At 40.4% G+C, this 17,935-nt stretch overlaps 1 protein-coding gene across 1 annotated transcript; it reads left to right on the top strand.

Annotated features, from left to right (window-relative positions):
- Nucleotides 1–16,338: 16,338 nt before the first annotated feature.
- LOC104226302 (uncharacterized) lies at nucleotides 16,339–17,259 on the top strand. The gene has a single exon (XM_009778250.1). The coding sequence runs from the start codon at nucleotides 16,339–16,341 to the stop codon at nucleotides 17,257–17,259; it is 921 nt and encodes a 306-aa protein (XP_009776552.1).
- The last annotated feature ends 676 nt before the right edge of the window (nucleotides 17,260–17,935 follow it).

The following is a 17,935-nucleotide window of genomic DNA, read 5'->3' as shown; positions in this document are numbered from 1 at the left end:
TAGAGTTTATAACCCATAAGAAAATAAATTAGATTCTCGAACAGTAAATGATTACTTTATTGGTTACCCATAGAAATCTAAATGGTATGTGTTTTACTATCCAAATCATAGTTCGAGAATTATTGAAACTGGTAATGCAATATTCATTGAGAATGTTGAAGTTAGTGGGAGTGTTGAAAAATAAAGTGTAGAAGATCAATGTTATTACCCACGAATGTGCCTATTTTCACACAAATATCAAATATTGTTCCAGTTGTTAAAGAACACTTTGACAATGCCGGACAACATTTGGATGAAACACTTCATGAAGAAACTAACTCACAAATATCTAACACAAATGAACCACAAGGAATTCCATTAAGAAAACCTCAAAGAGTAAAAAACTCAGCTATTTCAGATGATTACGTGATTTGTTTGCAAGAGTCAGATTTTGACTTTGGACTTAATAAGGATTCGGTTTCATTTTCACAGGCCGTAGAAAGTAATGAGTCTTGGAAATTGGATTGATGCCATTAAGGAAGATTAAAATCCATTGGAATACAATAAAGTCTCGGACCTTGTTGAATTGCTAAAAAATTCTAAAAGAATCGGGTATAGATGAGTCTTTAATACCAAACGCGATTCAAATGGAAATATAGAACGATATAAAGCTAGACTTATTGCCAAGGGTTGTACTTAGAAAGGAGGTATCGACTATAAAAAAAACCTTTTCACCAGTCTCAAAGAAAGACTCGTTAAGAATTATTATGGCTTTACTGGCTCATTATGATTTAGAATTACACCAAATGAATGTGAAAACTGCCTTTCTTAATGGAGATGTCGAGGAAGAAGATTATATGGACCAACCAGAGGGTTTCAAGACTAAAGCAAAAGATCAAATGGTGTTTAAGCTGAAGAAGTCAATATATGGACTCAAACAAGTCTTACGACAATGGTATATAAAGTTTAATAATACCATAACATCTTTTAGATTTATGAAAAATACTGTTGATCGATGTATATATCAAAAGATCAGTGGGAACAAGTTTATATTCTTAGTCCTATATGTTGACAGTATTCTACTTGCTGTTAATGATTTTGGCATATTACATGAGACTAAAGAATTTCTCTCTAAGAATTTTGAAATTAAAGATATGGTGAGGCATTATCACAAGGATTATTGGGACTGCCTCAGAAAGGCTATATCGAAAGAATTCTAGAGAGATTTAATATGAACAAGTGTTTAGCAGGAATTGTTCCAATTCAAAAAGGGGACAACTTTAGTCTTATGCAATGCCCTAAAAATGATAGAACAAAAGGAAATGGAATCAATTCTTTACTCTTCTATTGTTTGTGGTCTGATGCATGCTCAGACTTGCACAAGACCGAATATTAGCTTTGCGGTCGGAATGCTAGGCAGATATCAAAGTAACCTAGGAATTGATCACTGGAAAGCTGCAGAGAAAGTCTTGAGGTACCTAAAAGGAACGAAGGATTACATGCTCATATATAGGAGATCCAAACATTTGGAAGTTGTTGGATACTCAAATTCTGATTTCGCTGGATGTATAAATACTAGAAAATTCACGTTTGGTTATTTGTTCCTATTAGCTTAAGGAGCAATATCATAGAAGAGTGCAAAACAGTTTGTCATTGCCACATTCACGTTGGAAGCAAAAATTGTGGCAGGTTTTGAAGCCACAATTCATGCATTATGGCTGTGAAATTGTAACGATCCGGCCGGTCGTTTTGAGTATTATAGCCCCATTTCCCTATTTACTACCTCCTCCATGTTCATTTGTAGTTACGTGACTTACCGGGGTGATTGGATTGGTTCCGGATAAGTTTCAGAGTGAACTGGGACGCTTAGTCCCAAAGTTGGAATCCTAAGTTGAACGAGTTGACAGGAGTTTGACTTTTAGATAGATGACTCCAGAATTGAGTTATGATGGTTCTGATAGCTTCGTATGATGATTTTGAACTTAGGCGTATGTCCGGATATTGATTTGGAGGTCCGCATGTCGTTTTGACTTGTATTGGTGAAAGTTGGAAAATTCGAGGTTTGGAGGGTTGAGAGGTTTGACCGAGAGTTGACTTTATTGATATCAGAGTCGGATTTTGGTTTCGGAAGTTTGAATATGTCCGTTGTGTCATTTACGACTTGTGTTCAAAATTTGAGGTCATTCAGAGTTGGTTTGGTGTGTTTCGGCATTAATTTTAGAAGTTGGAAGTTCATTAGGCTTGAATCGATGTGCAATTGGTTTTGATGTTGTTTGATATGATTTGAGACTTTGAGCGAGTTTGTATTGTGTTATAGGACTTGTTGGTATGTTCGGACGGAGTCTCGGGGGCCTTGAGTGTGTTTCAGATTGAGTTCGGACCATTCGTTCATCTATTGAGACTACTGGTTTTCTGTGCTTCTGGTTTCCTTCATCACGTTCCCGAAGGATTAGTCACAATCACATAGAGTCTTTGTTGGCAGATGAATATTTTCTCTTCGCATTTGCAGAGATGAGGACCGTTCGCTGAAGGGTGGGATGTTTGAGCATCACGAACACGGGTGTGGAATCGTGACAGCGTAGAAGGAAGGTGAGGCTGTGTTGTGACATGCATTGTTCATCGCGTTCGCGTTGACTCATCTGCGATCGCGTAGCCTGAGGATGACTGATTATCGCGTTTGCGACTGTATTCTCGCGATCGCGTAAGAGGCTTTTGTGAGATGGTGGTATTTGTTCTCCGCGATCGAGAGTGCTTTTCCGCGATCGTGTAGAGTAATAACTGGGCAGACTATATAGTACTCTATTTCGAGGGTTTGGTTCATTTTAAAATAATTTGAGTTGTAGAGCTTGATTTTGGTCAATTTCGAAGGGGATTTTCACGCCTTGATGGTTAAGTATTTTTGACTCGGATTTGTTAATAATCATGATCCCATCTTAGTTTTATCATTTATTGTGTGAAATAAAGTGAGAAAAATGGGGGATTTTGTAAAACTTCCTAAAGTGAAAATTGGGGATTTGAAGGTCGATTTAAGGTCAGAATTGGATAATTTTGATATGGTTGAACTCGTTATTTGATGAGTGTTCGGATATTTATAAGTTTGGTCGGGTTTCGAGGCGCGAGCCCGAAGTTGATTTTTTGAGTTAACTTTTTGATTTTCTTTAAAGATTGCCACTTTATTATCTGGAATGGTTTCCTATGGTTTGTATTTATGGTATTAAGTTATTTTGGCTAGATTCGAGCCGTGCAGAGTTGGATTTTTGCGGAAAAGTCTTACTAGTGGGTTGATTTAGCTTGTTTGAGGTAAATATCTTGCCTAACTTAGTGTGGGGGAAAACTACCCCTTAGGATTTGGATTGATTGTGCTATTTGTGTCATGTGGAAGTCTACGGTGACGAATGCGTACACAGGCTATATGTGGTGTTTAACTGGTTTAGGCTATTTTGTCTCTTTCCATGCCTTTAATTGAATTATTATAACATGTCACATCTTTCATTGCTAATCTACTCTTACATGTGTTAATCTACTCTTACATGCTCTATTTGATGTTGCAGCACTTGTTCTACCTCTTACTAGTTATATTTTCTCTCATAGGTTTTAGTTGAAGTTGTTATTTTTCTTATTACTTTATTACCTCTTTATTTTTGAATTACTCTTACTTGAGGTTGTTATTTCATGGAATATCTTCCCATTGGGTTATTTGTTTTGAAGTTGTAAAAGTCATTATCATATTGAGGTGAAATTGTTAATTGTTGAGGTATCTTTTCTTGTTGAGTAATCCTTATTCATCTTGTTGTTATTGAGTTTATTATATACTTTGTGGTTGAACCATGTGCTATGTTTTGGGGAACCATTGGTATTATTGGCTTTTTGGTAAGTTGTGGCATATGGGCACTTGTGGTGCGAGTTGTGATTGTGTTATGATATTAATACGCATGCGGTGGCATAATGCTAGGGGTTGATACGCATACAGTGAGATAAGGTGAGCTTGATACGCATGTTGCTAGTAGGGAACTACTTGAAGCCACGCGGTGAGATAAGGTGAGATAAAACGCGTGTAGCTATTTCAGGAAAAATGATTTTCAAAACTAAATGTAAGGCTCACATGGTGATATAAGGAAAGATTGCGATTGAGATTGTGAAATGTGAATACGAGGCGGTACCTCGATTGTGATTCTTGTTGTACATTTCATATTGAAAAGATTTATTGGTTGAACAACTCTTGTTGCTTTTATTATTCCTTGTCTTACCAGTTTTTGTCCGTATTTGATTATTTGTGGTTTTCATTATGTGTATCCTTCTTGTTGCCTTTTTGCTTAAAATCCCATCATTAGTTTACATATTAAACTGCTTGTTATCACTCATTCTCCACTTTCCATTACATCCTATTATTATATTATTGTTTTGTTTAGCTTGACCTAGTAGGTATCTTGACCTGGCCTCATCACTATTCTAGCGAGGCTAGGCTTGATACTTACTGGGTACCATTGTGGTATACTCATACTACGCTTCTTCACTTCTTTGTACAGATCTAGGTACCTCGACTAAGTCTAGGCATTAGTGAGTGCACCATACAGTTCGAAGATTTCAAGGTATACCTGCCCGGCGCTCGCAGACTGATGTGCCGTAGAATTCCGGCACTTTTGATACTAATTACATAGACTTTAGCTTGTCGTTTAAAGCATTTTTAGTTATTTATTATGAAGTTTTGGTGTTTTGCAGTGTACGAGACTTGAAGAACCAAAGCACATGGAAAAGAAGACAAAAAGCCATAGAAGGGCAGAAATGCGGCAGATCTGCGACCGCAGAAGTAATGTGCGGGCCGCAAACCTACTACAGACTGAAGCAGTTTTTCCAGCCCTTGAAGAGAGGAATATGCGGTCTATTATGCGGTCGCATAACGCTTATGCCGACTGCATAATGACCTCATAAATGCAATAGGAGATTCTGCGAGAGCATATTTGCGATGAAGTCAGCGGTCGCATAATCAACATGCGGACCGTATAATGGATCTGCGATAGGGAACTTGGCAACTGGGCGTGCAATTATGCAGCGAAGTCTGCGGACCGCATACATGGTCTGCGACCATTCTGTGGTCGCAGATGTATTCTGCAGGGGCATTTTTATCTAACTTTGACCCCGACTTTTGACCCATTATAAATAGATTTACAAGGGTTTTGTGGGTCATCTTGTTTGAAAAAGAGGCTAAATTGAAGGCATTAAATACACCATTATTTTGGAAACTTTTGAAGAGAGAATTTTGTATCTTTATAAGCTTTATGACTTTATTTATTGCTTTGTTCTTGGATTCTAGTATAAGTAGCTAGTTTTAAATATTAAGGTTGTGAACCCTAAATTGGTGTAATGTTAATGGTTGGTTGATATTTATTCATTTCTTATGCTTCATTTACTGTTGGTGGTTGCAGATATTGACTAATTTTATTTTATTCTATCTTTACTTGGAAAAGTAGGTTAGGGTTTGGTAGAATTAAATATCAAAAACTCAAGGCTTTAAACCTTGTTTAGTAGAATCGCTTAGGAATAAATGGGTTTTATTTGGCATAAATTGGTTATTCTTAATTGCCACTCTTTTATATTTGGGAAAATCATAAAGAGAAAATACTACCCAACTATTGAGAAATATTGGGTAGTCATTTAGAAACCATTTTCATATCAAAGGACCTTCCATTAAAAATATATCATATTAACACCGATAGTATTACATTCCATTGATGGGGACACAAACTTTGTTTCCTTAATCAAATTAATTACATTCTCACAACAAAATAGTTATCTTATTAATTCACAATTACATCATTCTTTTTTTAGCTAAAGGAGCAGAATTACAACTTAAGTCAAGTTTCACACTATTCAAGTAATTTTTTTACACCTATTCCCTATGGGATTCGACCCCAGCCTTGTTGGGTTATTATATGTGACACCGACCGCTTTACACTATTTATTTGAGTGTAATTTGAGCATATCAAATTTTGGCGCCATTGCCGGGGAATACAGTTTTGAAATTACTATTTAGTGTGTGCTTTACTTTACGTCTTCTTCTACTCCAAAACACTTTGCTTGCTTTGCTTGGTGTTACTAGGTAAACATGGCCGAATACGACGAAGAGAACCCTTTTGTGGATATAAATGAGTATATTGAGGATACACATGCCATTGTCCCTCCAAGAGTTGATGCTTCCACCTTCAAGGTGGAACACGGTCAAATCCTAATGCTCAAAGCAGAGGGGGTTTTCAGAAATTCCACCGATGATGATCCGACACAACATCTCAAAAAATTCTTGGGTGTGTGTGCGATGCATAAGCAGAATAACTACTCAGATGATGTTCTAAGACCGAGAGTGTTCGAGTACTCACTAGCTGGAGAGGCAAGGAAATGGATTCAAAATCTACTACCTAATTCCATTCATTCTTGGCTTGAACTCGTCCGAGCTTTCCCAGCTAAATGGATCCCGCAAAGCAAGAAGTCCGAGCTCCGGGATAAAATTTTCTTCTTCAAGCAACTACCGAAGAGCATCTACATGAGGCATGGGATGGATTCAAGCTATATCTAGTGAGGTCGCCGAATCATGGTTTTCCGGACAACATTTTATTGTAGAAGTTTTACATGGGCTTGGATCCTTTAAACCAATCCATAGCCAAAAATGTAGCTGATGGATCTTTTATGGATAAAACATTTGCAAGGGTCACACAAATTCTTGACAAGATGACAGAACATAACCAAGCTTGGCACTCGGAAGACACTACGGGTGGAATTGCATATGATACTCCCTCCTTGACCAACATGATTAAGGAGAACCAAGAGATAGATCAAGTAATTGCCCGGCTTGCTACCAACATCAACATGTTGACCAAGATGTTCACTGAAAGCCAAACAAAAAAGGTGAATGTTGTGGAAGATGTGCAACCCTTGTCAAATGAGGATTGCGAGGAAGCAAATTATGTCAACAACTCTCAAGGAGGTTATCAAAGGCAACCCTATCAAGGTTCAGGACAACAACGTGTTGGGTTATTATATTTGACACCGACCGCTTTACACTATTTATTTAAGTGTAATTTAAGCATATCAAATTTTGGCACCATTGCCGGGGAATACGGTTTTGAAATTACTATTTAGTGTATGCTGTACTTTACATCTTCATATACTCCAACACACTTTGCTTGCTTTGCTTGGTGTTACTAGGTAAACATGGCCGAATACAATGAAGAGAACCCTTTTGTGGATATAGATGAGTATATTGAGGATACAAATGCCATTGTCCCTCCAAGAGTTGATATTGCCACCTTCAAGATGGAACACAGTCTAATCCTAATGCTCAAAGCAGAGGGAGTTTTCAGAAATTCCACAGATGATGATCCGACACAACATATCAAAACATTCTTGGGTGTGTGTGCGATGCACAAGCAGAATAACGTCTCAAATAATGCTCTAAGGCCGAGAGTGTTCGAGTACTCACTAGCCGGAGAGGCAAGGAAATGGATCCAAAATCGACCACCTAATTCCTTTCATTCTTGGCTTGAACTCGTCCGAGCTTTCCTAGCTAAATGGTTCCCGCAAAGCAAGAAGTCCGAGCTTCGGGATAAAATTTTCTTCTTCAAGCAACTACCGGAGAGCATCTACATGAGGCATGGGATGGATTCAAGCTATATCTAGTGAGGTCGCCGAATCATGGTTTTTCGGACAACATTTTATTGTAGAAGTTTTACATGGTCTTGGATCCTTTAAACCAATCCATAGCCAAAAATGTAGCTGATGGATCTTTTATGGACAAAACATTTTCAAGGGTCACACAAATTATTGACAAGATGGCAGAACATAACCAAGCTTGGCACTCGGAAGACACTACGGGTGGAATTGCATATGGTACTCCCTCCTTGACCAACATGATTAAGGAGAACCGAAAGAGAGATCAAGTAATTTCCCGGCTTGCTACCAACATCAACGTGTTGACCAAGATGTTCACTGAAAGCCAAACAAAAAAGGCGAATGTTGTGGAAGATGTGCAACCCTTGTCAAATGAGGATTGCGAGGAAGCAAATTATGTCAACAACTCTCAAGGAGGTTATCAAAGGCAACCCTATCAAGGTTCAGGACAACAACGTGTTGGGTTATTATATTTGACACCGACCGCTTTACACTATTTATTTAAGTGTAATTTAAGCATATCAAATTTTGGCACCGTTGCCGGGGAATACAATTTTGAAATTACTATTTAATGTGAGCTTTAGTTTACATCTTCTTCTACTCCAATACACTTTGCTTGGTGTTACTAGGTAAACATGGCCAAATACGACAAAGAGAACCCTTTTGTGGATATAAATGAGTATATTGAGGATACACATGCCATTGTCCCTCCAAGAGTTGATGCTGCCACCTTCAAGGTGGAACACGGTCAAATCCTAATGCTCAAAGCAGAGGGGGTTTTCAGAAATCCCACCGATGATGATCCGACACAACATCTCAAAAAATTCTTGGGTGTGTGTGCGATGCACAAGAAGAATAACGTCTCAAATAATGCTCTAAGGCCGAGAGTGTTCGAGTACTCACTAGCCGGAGAGGCAAGGAAATGGATCCAAAATCTACCACCTAATTCCTTTCATTCTTGGCTTGAACTCGTCCGAGCTTTCCTAGCTAAATGGTTCCCGCAAAGCAAGAAGTCCGAGCTTCGGGATAAAATTTTCTTCTTCAAGCAACTACCGGAGAGCATCTACATGAGGCATGGGATGGATTCAAGCTATATCTAGTGAGGTCGCCGAATCATGGTTTTTCAGACAACATTTTATTGTATAAGCTTTACATGGGCTTGGATCCTTTGAACCAATCCATAGCCAAAAATGCAGTTGATGGATCTTTTATGGATAAAACATTTGCAAGGGTCACACAAATTCTTGACAAGATGGCAGAACATAACCAAGCTTGGCACTCGGAAGACACTACGGGTGGAATTGCATATGGTACTCCCTCCTTGACCAACATGATTAAGGAGAACCAAGAGAGAGATCAAGTAATTGCCCGACTTGCTACCAACATCAGCGTGTTGACAAGATGTTCACTGAAAGCCAAACAAAAAAGGTGAATGTTGTGGAAGATGTGCAACCCTTGTCAAATGAGGATTGCGAGGAAGCAAATTATGTCAACAACTCTCAATGAGGTTATCAAAGGCAACCCTATCAAGGTTCAGGACAACAACGTGTTGGGTTATTATATTTGACACCGACTGCTTTACACTATTTATTTATGTGTAATTTAAGCATATCAAATTTTGGCGCCATTGCCGGGGAATACAATTTTGAAATTACTATTTAGTGTGTGCTGTACTTTACGTCTTCTTCTACTCCAACACACTTTGCTTGCTTTGCTTGGTATTACTAGGTAAACATGGCCGAATACAACGAAGAGAACCCTTTTGTGGATATAGATGAGTATATTGAGGATACAAATGCCATTGTCCCTCCAAGAGTTGATGCTGCCACCTTCAAGATGGAACACGGTCTAATCCTAATGCTCAAAGTAGAGGGAGTTTTTAGAAATTCTACTGATGATGATCCGACACAACATCTCAAAAAATTCTTGGGTGTGTGTGCGATGCACAAGCAGAATAACGTCTCAAATGATGCTCTAAGGCCGAGAGTGTTCGAGTACTCACTAGTCGGAAAGGCAAGGAAATGGATCCAAAATCTACTACCTAATTCCTTTCATTCTTGGCTTGAACGCATCCGAGCTTTCCTAGCTAAATGGTTCCCGCAAAGCAAGAAGTCCAAGCTTCGGGATAAAATTTTCTTCTTCAAGCAACTACTGGAGAGCATCTACATGAGGCACAGGATTGATTCAAGCTATAGTGAGGTCGCCGAATCATGGTTTTCCGGACAATATTTTATTGTAGAAGTTTTAGGTGATGATGCTGAGGTCCAAAATGATGAAGGCCAAGATATCGAGCCGACGGACCAATCCATAGCCAAAACTGCAGCTGATGGATCTTTTATGGATAAAACATTTGCAAGGGTCGCACAAATTCTTGACAAGATGGCAGAACTTAACCAAGCTTGGCACTAGGAAGACACTACGGGTGGAGTCGCATATGGTACTCCCTCCTTGACCAACATGGTTAAGGAGAACCAAACGAGAGATCAAGTAATTGTCGGGCTTGCTACCAACATCAACGTGTTGGCCAAGATGTTCATTGAAAGCCAAACAAAAAAGGTGAATATTGTGGAAGATGTGCAACCCTTGTCACATGAGGATTGCGAGGAAGCAAATTATGTCAACAACTCTCAAGGAGGTTATCAAAGGAAACCCTACCAAGGTTCAGGACAACAAAACCAATGAAGGCCTAACCCGCAAGGGCAAGGCAACCAACAATGGCGAAATGACCAAGGTAGTTCAAACCAAGTGAATTGGAGTAACAACAACAACAACAACTTTTCAAATCGGAGTTCAAACCCCTATGTTCCACCAAAGGGGCAATATTCCAACTCTCTGTATTAGAAGGAAAGTTCTTCAAGAGATGCCGTGTTTTCCTAAGTATTTGAAAGACTTGATCACCAAGAATAAAACCACCAAGAATGAAGTGGTGAATGTGACTCACCGGGTTAGTTCCATCATTGCAACAACCATCGTTCAAAAGAAAGAAGACTTGAGAGCTTTTACCATCTATGCACTATCGGGTTGCGCCGATTTTGCACGAGCTCTTTGTGATAATGGGGATAGCATCAACTTAATGCCTCTTTCTATTTACAAGAAAGCGGGGTTAGGTATGCCGAGGCCTACAAGTATGAGGTTGCAAATGGCCGATCGTTCAATAAAGAGACTGTGGGGATTGTTGATGATATTCTTGTCAAAGTGGTAAAATTCTTCCTCGCCGCCGACTTTGTGATCCTTGATTGTGCTATTGATAAGGAAATCCCTATCATCTTGGGGAGACCATTCCTTGCTACCGGAAGAGCACTCATGGATTCGAAACGAAATGAGATCAAGTTCCGAGTTAATGATGAAGAGTTTACCTTTCAAGCGAGTAAGGGTATGAAATTGCCACATGCATATAAAAGCATCTCAGTCATTGATATTGTTGATGAGGTAGAGGATAAAATCGAGTTGAAGATGGAAGAAGAATGCCTTGGTGAGGCATTAGCGTCTATTTTGGTACACTTTGATGGTGAAAATATGGAAGGATACATGGAATCGGTGAATGCATTGGAAGGGCTTGGGTCCTACACTTATGAACCAAAGAAACTTTCTCTTGACTTAGATAATAGAGTCACTCCTCCCGCTAAGCCTTCAATTATTGAGGCGCCACAACTTGAGCTCAAGCCACTTCCACCGTACTTAAGGTATAAATTTCTTGGCTCTAATGACACTCTACCTGTGATCGTTTCTTCTTTGTTGAATGATTTGTAGGTTGAACAACTGTTGAATATCTTAAGGGAGCACAGACAAGCCATTGGGTGGACAATAGCAGACATCCGAGGGATTCCCACCGGAATTTGTAAGCACAATATACAATTGGAGCAAGAGAAAAAACCTAGCATGGAGCATCAAAGAAGGTTAAACCCTTCTATGCAAGAGGTGGTGAAGAAAGAAATCATCAAATGGTTAGATACCGGGGTAGTCTAACCTATTGCCGATAGTTCTTTGGTGAGTCTGGTGCAATGTGTGCCAAAGAAAGGAGGCATGACCGTGATTCAAAATGACAAAAATGAGATCATCCCAATTATAATAGCGACCGGGTAGAGAGTTTGCATGGACTAACGGAAGCTAAATAGTGCTACTTGTAAGGACCATTTCCCTATGCCTTTTATTGATCAAATGCTTGATCGGCTAGCGGGAAGGTCATTCTATTGCTTCTTGGATGGGTATTATGGCTATAACCAAATTAACATCACCTTAGAAGATCAAGAGAAAACAATATTCACATGCCCGTATGGAACTTTTGGTTTTTGCCGGATGCTTTGGGCTATGCAAAGCTCGAGCTACTTTCCAATGATGCATGATGTTCAATCTTCTCTGACATGGTGGAAGATTTCTTAGAGGTGTTCATGGATGATTTTTCCGTAGTATGTGATTCCATTGAGCATTGCCTTGACAACCTTAGGCAAGTGCTCAAAAAATATGAGGAAACAAACCTTGTGCTAAATTGGAAAAAATGCCACTTCATGGTGGACGAGGGTATCGTTCTGTGCCACAAAATTTCCAATAAAGGTATAGAGGTTGATCGGGAAAAGATCGAAATCATTTCCAAGCTTCTTCCTCCCATTTCGGTAAAAGGTGTTCGGATCTTTTTGGGGCATGTCAGGTTTTATAGGTGTTTTATCAAGGACATCTCAAAAATTGCAAATCCCATGTGCAAGCTCCTTGAAAACGATGCAAAGTTTGACTTCGATGAGAAGTGTCTCAAAGCTTTTGAGTAATTGAAAGCAAGGTTCACCATGGCACCTATTATTGTCACACTTGATTGGTCCCTTCCATTTGAACTCATGTGTGACGCCAGTGGTGTAGCTATTGGGGCGGTGCTTGGTCAACGACATAACAAGATCCTTCATCCTATCTACTATGAAAGCAAGACACTTAATGGAGCACAAATGAATTACACTGTGACCGAGCAAGAACTGCTTGCCATTATAGGCTTTTGAAAAATTCTGGGCCTATTTGTTGGGGTCCAAAGTGATAGTTTACACCGATCATGCTGCTCTCCGCTATCTTATGGCGAAGAAGGATGCTAAACCAATATTGATTAGGTGGGTTATTTTGTTACAAGAGTTTGACTTTGAAGTCAACGGTCGGAAAGGGACAAAGAATCAAGTTGCAGATCACCTATCTAGGCTTGAAGAGGCAGGGAGACCAAAAGAAGATCTTGAAATTAATAATGCCTTTCCAGATGAGCACATATTGGCATTGTCTAGCAACTTCACTCCTTGGTTTGCCGACATCACTAACTTCTTGGTTAGTGACCTTATTCCTGATGGGTTGGAAGCTTATCAAAAGAAAAAATTCTTGCGGGAGTGTAGGAAATACTATTGGGAGGAACCCTTTCTGTTCCATATTTGTGCCAATAACATCATTCGGCGTTGTGTTCCGGAAGATGAGGTAATACAAATTCTCAAAGCATGTCATGACTCCCCAGTTGGGAGCTATCATGGTGGAAACCGTACTGCGGCAAAAGTGCTTGAATGTGGCTACTATTGGCCATCGATCTACCATGACGCAAATCAAATGGTAAAGGCATGTGATCAATGTCAAAGAGAAGGGTCAATTTCTAGAAGACATGATATGCCTATGAACTTTTTAATGGAGGTCGAAATCTTTGATGTGTGGGGGATAGACTTCATGGGTCCTTTCGTAAGCTCTTATGGCATGACATATATCTTGGTGGCAGTGGACTACATCTCCAAATGGGCCGAGGCAATCGCCTTGCTCAACAATGAGGCAAAGAGTGTAACCGCTTTCTTGAAGAAGAACATATTTACGCGGTTTGGTACCCCAAGGGCCATCCTTAGTGATGGTGCTTCTCACTTTTGCAACAAGGCTTTCACCGGGCTACTCGAAAAATATGGAGTCAAGCACAATGTGGCCACCCCTTATCATCCTCAATCAAGTAGACAGGTTGAAGTTTCTTACAGGGAGATCAAAAATATCCTAGAAAAAACGGTTAATGCAAACATGATTGACTATTCAAGGAAGCTAGATGATGCATTGTGGGCGTATTGCACAATATTTAAAACTCCCATTGGTACCTCGCCATACCGATTGATTTTTGGTAAGGCATGTCACTTGCTAGTGGAGCTTGAACACAAAGCCATGTGGGCATTGAAAAAGTTGAATCTTGATTGGGCCGAAGCTGCTAACCTAAGAATGACACAACTCAATGAGATGGAACATGCCTATGAGGGTGCAACCATGTAAAGGAAAGAATGAAGTTTGTTCATGACAAGAAGATTTTGAAGCGGGAATTCAAATCCGGTGACTTGGTCTTACTCTTCAACTCAAGACTCAAGTTATTTCCGGGCAAACTCAAATCCAAATGGTCTGTCCCATTCAAAGTTGTGAATGTGTCCCCCTATAGCGCTATTGAATTGAAGTCAGAGGACGGGACTCGAACTTTCAAAGTAAATGGCCAACGGGTCAAGCATTACCTTGAAACCATAGTAGAAAGGAACTCGGTAGAACAATTCGCACTCAAGATAGCCCTATACCAACCCCCACCACTGATTAGCCTAAAGGGGGTCAACATCGTCAGGTCACGACATTAAATCAAGCGCTTCTTGGGAGGCAACCCATGTGTGGTAACATATTTTTGTTAGATTTTAATTTTTGTAGGTTTAGTTGTTAGTGTTGAGCAGTTTGACGTGTGTGATAGAATGCAAATAGCTCAAAATACATTGAAACATGGTGCAAGGACTGAGAAGAATGAAGGAACGAAGGACCTGTGGTCTGCGGTAACTATGCGGTCACATAATGGATTTGCAGACCGCATAGTGGTCGCAGTCACACTCAGAAGAAAATGCAATTTTGGCCCTCAAAAATACAATGAGATTTCTAATTCTACAGTCCACATAACGATTATGCGAATGCAGAATGCATCACGAAGTAAGTTTTAGCAAAGCAGTCAATAACTCAAAGCATAACACATATGTGACAGCATAATGTGTTATGCAATCCACTTTTCCACCGCAGAACCCCCAGGTAGTAAGCCATAGGGCCTTTTGTACTTCAGTCGCACACCCTATCTCTCTCACACACAAGCACCACACAACAAAAAGCGATAAAGAAAAGGGAAGAACAAGAAAAAGAACAAAAACACCATATTAACAACACAAAATCACAAAAAGTAAAAGGAATTGCACAGAAAGAGGTCACCTGGTTCGTATCTCAAAACAAGTTCTTCAACTACTCAGATAGCTGGTATGTAAATGTTACTCCCTCTCTTGCTTAATTACATTGAAGAATATCATGTTTTTGCATTTTTCCCCTTCTTCTCAATCCCTTGTTGAGGGTATCAATGTGTGCATAATTGATGTACAAATCATTGTTTGGAGGAAATTGAGGCTGGGGGTAAACTGGGTTTCAAAGATTTAATCTGTACAATAGGAGTAAAGAACAGAGTGGGAAATTTTTCCATGTCATAGGTGTGCAATTTTGGAATTTAGATGTTAGAAGCTGTGTAAAATGAGTGGGTCGACCTTTTGATTAAGGATGATGATCTTTGCAGTCCGCAGAGTCGTCGCATTTGGTGCCCTAAGTGGCCTGTTAAGAAGAGCTTCTACGGTTGGGTTCACAATCGCAGATTCATTTTGTGGACCATGAAATTGCACAGACTGAGGTAGATAGTTTGCAACATCTGGTATGTAAAAACGCGACCACTCTACGGTCGCATAACCTATTATGTGGTAACTTTTGTGATCGCATTCCTTCTTTGGCTTTTGAGAGCTATAATTTAGCGATGGGTTTGCAGCTCGTAGAGTTGTTATGCGATCGCATAACTCCTCACAAATACTTCTTGCTTCCTTTAAATTCTCTCAATATGTTCCCATTCTATATCAACTACTCACCCACTAATTCATTGACAGGAATGGCACCAAAGAAGTCTCTCATATTGCAATCACCTCCTGCTCGAGGAAACAAACGGGCTGCTGCCCTGAGCCAACAAGCACACCAATTCAAACGCACCCGGCCTAACACATCCATAAGGACATCTAAGCATTCCTCCCAGTCTAACGAGGAGGAGACACAGACTGATCTTGTGCCACCTATTGACCTCCTTGCTGAAGCACGCCAAAACAATGATGAAGATCTCAGGTTTGGGGTTTCCGGCTCTCGGACCATGTACAGGGAAGGCTTAGGAATGAGAAAAATCCTTGAAGAGAAGAAGCTCAGCTTGAACGGCTTAAAAGAACACTATCCCCATATACTAGAAAAAATCAAAAAAAGGGGGTGGGAGTCCTTCAGTCATGTCCCAGGAGAGTACAATGAGACAGTCACGTGGGAATTCTATGTTGCCTATGCTGCATCTAGGAACGCAGAACAAAAGAGAAACCGTAGGTTGCTGGACTCTGTTTTAGTCCACGGAGTTGAAGTCCTCTATGATGCAAGATCAATCATTGATGTATACTTAGAGGATTGGGAGCCAGGCACTGCAAAATATGACGAAAAGATTAAAAACAGGGAATCCGAGCGTGCTTGGGTAGCTTCTGTCATAGCCAAGGGAACTCCGCCCTGGATTGCATCTAAACAAATGATCCACAAGAGGGATCTTACTTAAGAAGGTCGGTACTGGCTAAGTTTTGTCTGTTCCCATATAATGCCCTCAAGAAATAAAACAGATATAAGCATCGAGAAGGAAATCCTCATTGCATGCAGACAACAACTTGGCTCCCTTTTCCATGCCTAATCCATGCCTTGTGTAAAGCTGTAACGATTCCTCCTATTCCCAAACATGATCTCATAGCAAAAGCTGTTCAGGATATCGACATCACCCGGATAAATGATGCTGCAGATACAGAGGTCGACAATCCAATGGAGCCTTCACTCACTCCTCCTCCATCCTCAGCAACACATGCTACCTCATCAGACACTCCTTCCGTACCAGCCACTTCCACATCTACTCCTAGACAAGCCACTACACCATTAACTGCCTCATTGCCTGCACTCTCAAAGCTTAGTCTACTGGCACAACATGCAAATGCCAAAGTAGACAAACTACTGAAAGAACTTACATTTCTCATCCAACAAGCACTGGCCCCAATCCAAACCTCAATCACTAGTCTTCAAAAACAAAATCTATCTCATGAAGATCGACTCAAGCACTTTGAAGTGCACCTTGAGAGGGTTGAGCGAGGCGAAGTTGGGGACATGCCTCAACTTAAGAGGGAGGTAGCTAAGCTAAAGTCAGAGTTGCTTGCAATGCAAAAACTGGAGTTTGATTTTAGCTCTCTTCTTCCGGAGGCAGGGGAGCAGGGCACTGGTACCTCCCAGATTCCGAGCCTTGGACTTGACTTCAACAACCTCATGACAGCTGAGGTGGCCCCTGAGGTGAGCCATGGTACTAAGACATCACAAGCTGCAAGCTCTATTGTGCACATAGAGGATCATTCAGAAGAGGAATCCGAAGGGTCTGAGGAGGAAACTGATGAAGAGGAAACTGAGGAGGAAGGGTTACTTGAGGAGGATGAGGGTCAGCAGAACAACAAAGCCAAGCAGATTGCTGTTTTTATAGAGACACCGGATGAGGAGGAAGAAGATGTGTGCAGAAAGCTATTGCACATTCTGTTGTAGATATGGTCACCAAAGACACTCTTGTGACCACACAGTCATAATTGGGTGAGGGTAGAAGCTCCTAGGTCCAAGACCCAGCTTTGCAATTGGCAGAGCTTCTTATGTTGGTCCCAGGCACTACTGCACAATCTGAGGTGCCACCCACTGCCTCTAGCCCCACGGCCACTTCAGATACTCCATCTACTGTCCAGTTAGAAGATCCACATGCTGCTTCCATAGTGCCAACATCTGACCCCACAGCTGCTCCGATTGTTTCGGCCCCTCCTAGCACCTAGTGCACCTCAGGAAACCCCTAAAATTTGCTCTTACTTTCTCAATGCATTAGGGACAATGCATGCTTTTTAGTTGGGGTTAGGATAGTCCAATGTTTGTATGAAACTTGTAATATAAACTCTTTTCTTTAATAGTGTAAATGTATAGATAGCAATGAATTCCCCTTGGTTTTTCTTCGTCGGGTTCTTTTTCAAGGGTGTAGTAGTAGAACCATGGTGGTAGCACTAAACGTTTTGACTTGTTTGGTGTTGTTTTTATAGCTTCAAACATGTGGACTCGAGGCTCGCTCTCTGACTTTATGCCTACTTAGAATCTCAAATATTGTGTGATGAAGCTTTGAGTTGCCTTACATTCATTTGAGGGATGAAATTATGCTGAGTCGAACATTCATGCGTTGTGAGTG

This window comes from Nicotiana sylvestris, chromosome 3 (assembly GCF_000393655.2).
Source record: "Nicotiana sylvestris chromosome 3, ASM39365v2, whole genome shotgun sequence".
Taxonomy (NCBI): Eukaryota; Viridiplantae; Streptophyta; class Magnoliopsida; order Solanales; family Solanaceae; genus Nicotiana; species Nicotiana sylvestris.
Note: the sequence above shows the minus strand (reverse complement) of the source record. Positions and strands in the feature narration are given on the sequence as shown.